The 10548-nt window shown below is 38.0% G+C and overlaps 1 protein-coding gene across 1 annotated transcript; it reads left to right on the forward strand.

Moving 5' to 3' along the window:
• Positions 1-329: 329 nt before the first annotated feature.
• LOC118740956 (DEP domain-containing protein DDB_G0279099) lies at positions 330-6669 on the forward strand (the record flags this gene model as incomplete). The annotated part of the gene is made up of 2 exons (XM_036472759.1): positions 330-1603; positions 5868-6669. Coding segments are annotated over 2 exons (2022 nt in total), but the record flags the coding sequence as incomplete, so codon positions are not given.
• Between the last annotated feature and the right edge of the window lie 3879 nt (positions 6670-10548).

Below are 10548 nucleotides of genomic sequence, written 5' to 3' on the forward strand. Positions count from 1 at the left end.
TCACTTTTTATTGAATTGTCTTTCAAAAAATAACGTTTAATAAACAAATTCTTTTAAGAATATATTATGTGCATGTGCATGGGCTGAAATTTGTACAAAAATCGGCTCACACACATGTGCATGTGCTTAATAACAAACAGCACACACTTTTCTGTGAGTAGAGTTTGTTTTCCACTTATGCACACACATGTGTATGAGCAGTGAGTGCAAGTTGAATGTGTTTCTGGCGTGTGTGTGAGCAGAGCATGTGTGTGCAAATACGAACCCTGCTTTTAGATTCCAAACAACTATTTTTCGATACAAATATGATTCCCGTTTTCTATTAAAATAAAACTCCTTTTTCAATTTCAGTGCTACAAAATGTGGTCTATGCTTATGTTCAACTGTCACCTGACCACTCACCCAAAACATTTGAGATGTTAAGCAATAATTTGTCGCCCTCCAGCCAGAAATTTCTTTACAGTGGTCATCTGCATAACGACAATGACCTCAACGGCATAGACTTCCAATTGATGAGTGACGACAGCCGAGATAGCGAAGCGGTTGACAACAGAGGCAACCAAAACAATGACTACGAATGGCAAATAGGAAGTGAAAGAGAAGAAACGGAGAGGCAAAAATACACAAAAATTTACGAAAAAGATGTAGAAACGACAACGGAAAAGGAATATCTATCAAACCAAATAGTGCAAAAGGATGAAGAACGCTTTGTACAGCATAACCATAAAAGCAAAACAAGCAACAACAATAATAACAATAGCAACAGCAGCAGCAGTAACGATAACAGCAACAACAACAACAATAACAGCAGCAATAAAACCGCAACAAAAAGTAGTCCCGAAAAACAAATAAACCTAGTGAATGACAAAGAAACGATGACAACAAAGTCGAATGCGGGCGTGACGGACACACAACCGCAGATGCGGGTCAAAAATGATTTGCACAATGTTGGCGGCGGCACAAATGAAACGAACACAATTCGCTCGAAGGCAATATCAAAAACTACATCGACAACTGCAACACAAAATACAAAACCAGCAGCTCTATCGCTTGCCGGACGCAACACAATTGCCAGCAGCAGCAATAGCGCCACAACAGTAACAAGCTCGAGGACGAGTGCCGCACAACCATCAGCAAACACAAAACTGTTTCAGCAGCCGAATGGCTTTCTCAATCCATTCGGACAATTAGTCGCCTTCTTTGGCAACGATCAATTGCATCTGCAGGATTATACTTTCTTTTTCAATGCCGAGCGCCATACAGTATTCCAATTGCACACCAACGACGACAACAACAACAACAACACTAATCAGATTGCTAACAACAATGCTATGCCAACGTCCTTAGTTTCAACAGTGACGGCCAATGGTGGGCGTGTATTGAACGTAGTTGCGGACTCTATCGGTGCAGTGTTTGGTGTAAATACGCCAACGACAGGCACAACAGCTGCTACGACCGACACAGTTGCTGCAGCTTCTACAGCAGCAGCCACCGCCTCCAACTCCGCCACTCCCTTGTCACCCCAGATCAAAGTCGAAGAGGTGCAGCTATACAATGGGAAATCTTTGCGGCAGTCACGTTTCAATCCCTTCAATCCAACGCGGTAAGTGATGGTCGACAAAAGGGCTTTAAGCAGAAATGAATTATGTGTGTCAGGCGGGCAGTGTCTCGAATTGTTGCAAATGCAGTAGCAATGTTGAAATGTTGAATTGTATAGATGAAATGTGAAATTGAGTTTGAATGTGAGTGGATATGTGTGGGTGTGTGTGTGTGTGTGTGTAATGTATGCAGCAGATTTGCCACATTTTCGAAATTCGATTTGTGCCAATCGTGCTTAGAATGCTGATGGTTTATCGATGTAGTAGTATTTGTGTCATAGGGGCACTAGTTGCTTAGTTAGATTATCTTTAGTCTCTTGACCTGCTCTACGCTTTGGCGCACTATACAGCAGCAGTGTTTGTTGTTATGAGTTGCCACGTCATTGCATTTCAAAGGCTGCCGATTAACAAGCAATGGCGCAGCGAGTAATTTGATTTGATTTTTTATTATACATACATTTTTTTGTTTGCTGGATAAGTAATTTGGCAAAGTATAACGTTCTTGGGAATATAGTTGGTCTAATAGAACTTTAAAAATTTGATTTTCAAAGCTAATATCTTGGATATGGAAAACTGATTACCCTGGCAGCAGGACTAAATGGAAGCCTGTGATGGGTAAACTTAAAGGATTTAGTTTCACACATTCTGCCGTCATGCATTCTGTAGTGTCCGACTATCATATGAGTCTCCAGTGTGTATGCGGTAGCGCATGATGTGGTAGAGGGGAGTGGTTGTTCCTCTTCACTCTCTGAAAGACATTTATTTCCGGCGCAATGGGGCTGATGCAGCCACATGCAACATCCTTAAATTCAGAACTATTACATCCGATTTCGGACAGGAGAAAGTCGCACTCTTAGCTAGGAAAGGTTGCCCGAAGGGTGGGGTGATCTCCCTTGTGGTCCATCGTGGTAGAGGAACCACTCTGCCTTTTTAGCGAAAAAGGCTGCAATGTTCAGGGCTACGCGGAAGACATTGTCATCCTTATCAGAGATAGGTTTGAAGACACTATCTCCAACCTTTACAGTATGCACTGAACAGAGTCATGAAATATCGCAGTGGTAATGGATTAAACTTAAATCTCCTCTAAAGAAAAAAAAAAAAAAACCAACTACCAACAGCCAGTAATTCAATGAGAAAAGATACACTCCTCCAAAGAAGTCAAATATCTAGGAGTTATCCTTGATGACAAGCTGTCATGGAGTCCGCACCTACATATGTAGGAACTGCCGGAAATTAATGGAGTGGAACAGGGGTGTCCGAACTAGGTGCAAGGAAAGGTGGATGTATGATGCCTTCTTCAAAACCATTCTGACTTAATGTACGTCAGTCTGGTGGAAGAAGCAGAAGTGAAGTCTACGCAGGCCAAACTCAGTAAATGACTAGCATGCGAGGGCAACATTGGCGCGATGAGCAGAACGCATCCCCTACACATTGCATCCAAAAAGATGCTCCACTGTTTACTGCAAGGCCCATCTCAGCAAGGGGGAAGACAAGAAGCGCATACACCCTCAGAATCATAGAACAATAGGACGGGCTGCGCATTAGCATTGTGGACATGTACCTTCCTAGATTGAACTTCAAGGTGTTTTTCCCAAACAGAACCAGATGGGGCAATGCACGCCCTAAACCACGCAAGGTCAGCCACATCTGGTATACTGACGGTTCCAATACTGACCACGGCGTCGGAGCAGGAATCTACGGCATACGCCCCAGTATGCTTCTCTTCAACAACATGACGCAGGGTAACTCTGTTTTTCAGGCCTACGAGCATGCCATTGAACTATGCCTGAGGCAGTATATAGAAAATTAACACATCTACAAATACTCGGACAGCAGAGTGGCGCTCCTAGCTCTTAAAGTACACGAGGTTACCTCAAAGCTAGCATTAAGCTCAATACATATTACTAGGCAAATACTGTCTATTAGACAGTCTAAAGTTTTTCATTCCAGCCAGAAGCACATAACCTAAATGGCCTTCGGTTAAAGGCCCTTGCGAAGTTTCTTAGTAATACGTGGATCAAAGAAGGTCTGTAGTCAAACATAGGTTTGTTAACATAAATCCATTCACGGACGCGGTAACTAGGTGATCTGCTCCCTCCTCTAAATCTAATCGAATCGAATTCAATCCTCAAGACAATGGACTATGTTGTTGTAAGTAGGTGAAGAGGTAAGAGCTTGCATACCTAGCACTCAAGGTCAGGCTTCTAACGAGTTCGAGACTAGATCAGCAATGCAAGTTTCACCTGAATTATGTTGGACAGGTAACACCAGAATCCCTGGTAACGAGGCATCTGACTATTTGTCTAGTTAGAGCTCAGGCCAGGGATTCGTTGGTCTGCAGCCAGTTATAGTACCCCAACCAATGGTCATCGAAGTCCCCGTCAGAACATAGGGAAATATTTTGCTCAGCAATGACTAGCTTCGAAGATGTTGGACAAAATCATATGATTCCCTCAATATCCGAAAGTCTAGATTTAGACTGCATTAGCTTGTATAGGCCTTTGCCCGAATTAGGTATTTGGCAACTATGCATGGATAGTTAAATACCCGAGTACTTTGACATATAACAATCTGCATCGTCATAGTCAGGGATCCAAAATAACAGTTATTTCATAGATACTAATCTTAAATGATTTAAATATACTTTTCGAAAAAAGTTAAAAATTTATCGTCATTTTTTACCGGTATTTTATAAATCAAAAATAAAAATAAAAGTTAAAATTTGTCTTTTCCTTAACCGAACAAAAATAAAAGTTATTACTTGATTATTTTCGATAAAAATAAGAGTTAAAATTTAATCACTATTGTAGTGTAAGTTATAAAACTTCCGTTGATTTATAAGCAATAAAACAATCGATTGTAAACTATTACATCTGACCGAAAAATAAAAATAAAAAATTTAAACTGTTATTTTTGATCGAAAAATTACAAGTTCAATTCTAAACGTCATTTTTGATCGGAAAACAAAAGTCAAATATTGCCAACTATTTTTGTTCGAAAAATAATAGACTTTAACGGTTATTTATGACCGAAAAAATAAAAGTGCAGTACCAACTGTTGTTTTTTTTTTTTTATAGGAAAAATAGCTTTTGACTCTTATTTTTGATTGAAAAAATTTAAGTCATATTTTACCTATTATTTTTGGTCGAAAAATAAAAAAAGGGATTTAACTGCTATTTTTGATTGAAAAAATAAAACTTCAATATTAACTATTATTTTTGATCGAAAAATAAATGTCAAATATTGACTGTTATTTTTGATTGAAAAAATTTTAAGTCATATTTTAACAAATATTTTTGATCAGAAAGCAAAAAAAAAGACATCAAACTGTTATTATTATTATATTAGGAAAAATAGCTATCAAATATTGACTGTTATTTTTCATCGAAAAATACAAAAAGACATTCAACTGTTATTTTTGATTGAAAAAATAAAATTCAAATGCTGCCCGTTATTTTTATAACGAGATAATAAAATTTTATTATTAGCTGTTTTTTTTTTTAACGAAAAAATAGAGGTCAGTGGTTGACTTTTATTTTTGATAAAAAAAAAAATCAATTAATATTTTAGCCGAAAAATTTAAAATTTTTACTCTTAATTTTCGATCGAAAAAATATCGACTTTTTCGAAAAAACCATAAAGGCTCTACTGCTTACTATTAGTTTTTATTAGGGATGTGCGATTGACCGAACAAGCTGACTAATCGAAACCTTATTAATTAATTAATCAAAGATTAATAATTTTTGATTAATCAAAGTGATTAATTTCTCGATTAATTACATTTTGATTAAAAGAAAACTGATTAATCATAACCTGGTTATTCAGAAACCTGAATAATTGCTGCTATGATTTCTGTTTTTTTAATAGAAAAAATTTATAGACATAAAAATGTATGTGTGTGTATGTATATGTACTTTTTTATTTCAAGGAGCAACATAGTAATGTGCTCGCTTGGTATTATATTTTTGTTAATAAGAAAAATATTGTATCTATTACATTATAAACAAATTTCGTTTGCTTTGAAAGCAAACTCGAGAGAAATTAACACATTTACTCAGATTGAAATTCGTTTATGAGTGAACAATAATTACTCAGAGTCTAATTAATCAGGCTTTAGTTCATAAAATTTTTTGATTAATCAAGATTATGACTAATGATTTGATCGATTAATCGCACATCCCTATTTTTTGAATCTAGTTTACTAATAATTTTTTCATTGTGTTTAACTTAACAACTACAAGCTTTAATTGTTTTCGCTCTTCCAAACAGCATTCTCATACACGGTTGGCTTGGTGGCGCCAATGCGGGCGTCTATCAAACGCTCGTGCCGGCTTATCTTCGTCAAGGCAGTGGCAATTACAACGTCTTCACCGTGGATTGGAGCCGAGGTGCTGTAGCAGACTACCTTACGGCTAGTTATCGCGTCAAACCAGTTGGCAAAGTATTGGCGAAATTCATCGATTTCTTGCAACGTGAAGCGGGCATACGCTATGAGGATTTGCATGTGATCGGCTTCAGTATGGGCGCACACATTGCGGGCATCGCAGGAAAGCACATACAAACCGGCCGTTTGCCGGTGATCTATGCACTCGATCCAGCGCTACCTTTCTTCCGCTACGAGAATTTCGATGAACGCATCGCCATCACCGATGCTGATTATATTGAGGTGGTGCACACGAGTGTCGGCTCGTATGGTTACGATCGGCCGCTGGGTCATGTGGACTACTATGTGAATTACGGCAGCGCGCAACCGGGCTGCTTTCTCAACGAGTGCAGCCACATTCGCGCCTTTCAAATATTCGCCGAGTCATTGCTGGCGAAGGAGGCGTTTCGCGCGCAGGGCTGTGATGTTAAGCTATGGCCGGATATGATTAAGCATAGAAGGTGTTTGATGGGTACAGGTAAAGAAATGCTGCTGGGTGGCGATCCAGCGAATGTGACGGCGTTACGCGGACGTGGTGGCGTATTTTACTTGGCGACAAATGCAGGGCCGCCTTATGCGAAGGATGTCACATGAGAGAGAGAGCGCAAAAAGGAACGGTGTTTATTTGCTTAATGTACGCTTGATAGAAAATGGCAAGAAAAACAAAAAACAAAAAAAAAAAATTGTGAAAAATTAAAAATTGCAATGAGCATAAAAATGCAGTGCGACTATTTGTGTTTTCTTTGTAAATGAATTTTAATTAGTCACTGTGACTTTTCGGCGACTTATGCACACATACACACACACACACACACACAAAGCTTTGAAAAGCAGCGCATTTCCATTTTTATAACGAAAAAAAACTGCAATTGCTTTTACTTTCGCTTATGCGCCTATTTGTATGCAATGAATTCTGTTATGTGTTGCACATTGAAATGGAAATTAAAAAACGCTGCCAAGTGTGAAATTCCTTCACAAAAGCACATTTAACCCCAGTATTCATTTTTCATTACGGCTGCTATTTTCGCTGTCGTTTTTTTTTGTATTTGTTAACCCATTGCTGTAGATTCTTATGCATTGCAGAAAGTAAAAGCTTGGCGTGATTGTCGAAATGCTTGCATGCCTTGGGAATATGTGGCACGCGTAGTGCATTCACTCTGTGTTACACAGCTGCCAGCCAGCCAGATGTCATGGATGGTGGGAGAAAATTCACTCTGTGAATTTGTTTTTTAAATAGTCAAAACATTTGCGAAATTTATTTAACGACATTTGTATGTCGACTGTAGAGTTGCCAAGCACTAGAAATCATAAAATATGGTAACAGAGTCTTTAACCATAAGGCGCCTAGTTCCGATTTGCTGTTGCTTAAAGTAAACTCGAATATCTTGTAATGCTGCTTTCAACTTAGCTAGTTATTTCGAGACATTTGTAAGATTACTATTTCGTCTGGTATAAGCTAGGGCTAGGCAAAGAAGCGTTGCATGAAGTTTTCATACTTTTACTCGGAGGAATTTTTTCCCTATGGTGAAAGCCTTTTACGAGTGCCCAAGTTAAACCAAAGTGTCCGATGGTTTCACTTTCGTCATCTCCACCGAGAGGATGAAAAAGTGGGATGTCAAGTACTTCAGCCGCTTTTTTAAAGCCTTCTTAAGCGTCTATTCTTTTACTTAACATCATCTTAAGCAGGTGGCAACTCTCTTTTAAAATGTTTAAAAAACAAAGCTTTTTTATAATTCTTTAGATTAACATTCATATTGTAATACTTTATGTAATTTATGAAAAAAGCGATTGACTTTTCAATATTTGGCAACCCTCTTAAAAGTACTTGCAAAATCAAGCTTTCTAAAACCTCAATTTTTCACCACGAATATTTAAAATAGGTGGCAATCCTCTTCAAAAAATTTGTTTTATTTTAATACAGCTTTCTGTAAGCCAAACAAACATACAATTTAATAATATTTGTAGAATTTCATTTAATTTGTCAATTAAATTGATTTTAAATTCCTAAGCTGGTGGCAATACTCGTCAAAAATATTTTTGAAAAAGCTATAGCTCTCTTAAAAATTCTACCATTCGTTACTTCACTTAACTTGTTAATTGAAGTGATTTTAAGATTCTAAACAGGTGGCAGCACCATTTAAAATATTTTTGAAATAAAGCTACATATCTTACACCTCTGCCATTTGATATCCATGATAAAATATTTCGTTTAACTTGTTAATTAAGTTGATTTTAAATATTACGTTTAAATTGAATTTAACTTTTAGTATAGGTGGCAAATCTATTGAAAAATATTTCCGAAATGAATCGTTATTGAACCCCTTTCATTTGACAACCGTAGTCTTTTATTTAACCTACCAATTAATTGATTTTAACTTTTTCTAACAGGTGGTAACCCTTAAAAAATATTTTCGATATTTTCTCGCTATCTTCTTGCTGGCAGTTGTGACATTTTCTTTTAAAGGGTAGTTCTATTCTTCCCGCAAGGTGTCTTTGTCCTATGTCCTTCATCTACATGGCATATCAAACCTCCCACGTCTATTATACTTAGGCAGACCCAAGATGCCTTGATATTTTGAAAGTCTGTATATCTTACCACCTCTTTCTTGCTAATATGGAAAAATGCAGATTAATTTATTTTTGAATTATCTATATCAAAAAATAATCTTAATCTTCCGATGGTCACGAACCTTGAAAAGGGCGACGATCCTTGACTGAGGTTCTGAGTGTAATTCCACTTGTTCGTCAAAATCTATATATCATTGCTTTGTTTTCGTTCGAAACTATATTTCCTAAGATCTTACAGGCTTCAATTAAACCTGGAGTTTCCGCATGGAAGATCTTTACCTGTATTTTTTTCTAAACAAAGAGATTCAGTCACCTCCAGTTTAGCGGAATAGATTTCTGTCCTTACTGCACAATCGTCCTCGGATCTATCAGAGGGAGATAGCGTCTGTATCGGCCACTTGGCCTTTCCTGCATTCTCTTCTGGCTGGAAATTTTACTTGTACTTTACGGTTGTAGAGTCAAATAAGAAGAAGAAGTGCACACTACATCCTTCAGCGGACAAAGCCAAACATCGAGTGTCAATACCCAGTGCGCCTCTTGATTTCACCAGCGGTGAGACTTAGGTAGCCATAGGGAAAGCGAAAGACTCCAAAGTCATATGACCCGGCGGAATATGTATACTGAGGCTGAAAAAATTGTGTCCTACGGGAGTATATTATCTCAGCAAGGTACTCAATCTCTCCATGGCCACTCTCATCATTCTGAAGATCTAGAAAATAGGGAGAGTGGTTTCATAGCTTAATCCGGGGTAAGCGGCCAACATAGGGTAGTCCTATCGTCCGTTAACATTCCTTTCCCCGGTAGCGCAGACACTTGACACTTTGCTACTGCCGCAATACACGCACCGATTGACCACAGCGTGGTATCAGCAAGGGTTCCGTTAAGTGCACAGCTCAATAACAGCATTTAACGTCATAAACCCTCAGATTAGTCGCGGCCCGAACCGAAACCGCCCCTGTAAGAGAACAGCTCTGGTAGCGTTGGAATTGTCAAAGCCGTTTGACACCGTCAGCTCCTCCACGCTATTAGAAGACATTGAGGCTTCCTCTCTCTCGCAGAGACTCAAACGGTGTTCAGCGAATTATCTGAGTGTTCGACATTCGTTAGTAATTTTCAGAGACAAAACCAGCAAACCAAGGAAAATTAAACAGGGGGTTCCACAGGGTAATGTACTTTCGCCGCTGCTGTTTACCTTCTATATTTCAAATCTCCCTCAACCACCAGAGTTAGCCTCTTATGCAAAAACTGCTCGATAATGGCATCCGGGGGGTTACCTATCCGAACTTTTTTCCTTTTTCACTGCAAGGACCCCAACCCTCCCCCCTACAAAATCCTCGGCAACCCTTTTTACCACCTGCATGAAGGAGGTCGGACTAATTCTCACATATCATTTGGAAAGAAATCATCACTAGTCGGCAACTCTGTTCAAATATGTCGACAGCTGTGTCAAACTTTCAGAAATTAGAAATTGCAAGAGGCGGCGAAAAAGGCGAAAGTGTCATACTGACACACTGAAACGGATATGAACACGAAAATGCATATATGCTTGTACATTAGGGTGCCCCACTAAAAAAAAAGATGCGGTTTTTTACCATAGTTATAAAATTTATTACATTCGGCTACAGACTGCGATAAAATATTAAAATTTACGTAAGCGGGACCGATTTGAAAATATCTCCAAAAGTCTCGTTATTTTGAATCCGTTGATAAAATTTGTAATTAGTTTTTTGCCGATCTTCTAAGCTTAGGGTCTTTTATCATCTGAAGTGAATTTTTGGAAATTTTTTTTGAAAATTAATTTTATTTAATTTTAAAATTTAATTTAAACTCTATTTTTAGCGATATTTTCAAATCGGTGCAGCTAACGTAAATCCTAATACTTTTCTGAAATACTTGGCGAAAGTCTCAAAATATTATAGATTTTATAATTACGCTGGGAAAAAGTACCAACTTTTTTTT

The sequence above is a fragment of the Rhagoletis pomonella genome, unplaced genomic scaffold (genome assembly GCF_013731165.1).
Source record: "Rhagoletis pomonella isolate Grant_MI unplaced genomic scaffold, Rhpom_1.0 Rhpom_scaffold_00001, whole genome shotgun sequence".
NCBI classification, from domain to species: domain Eukaryota; kingdom Metazoa; phylum Arthropoda; class Insecta; order Diptera; family Tephritidae; genus Rhagoletis; species Rhagoletis pomonella.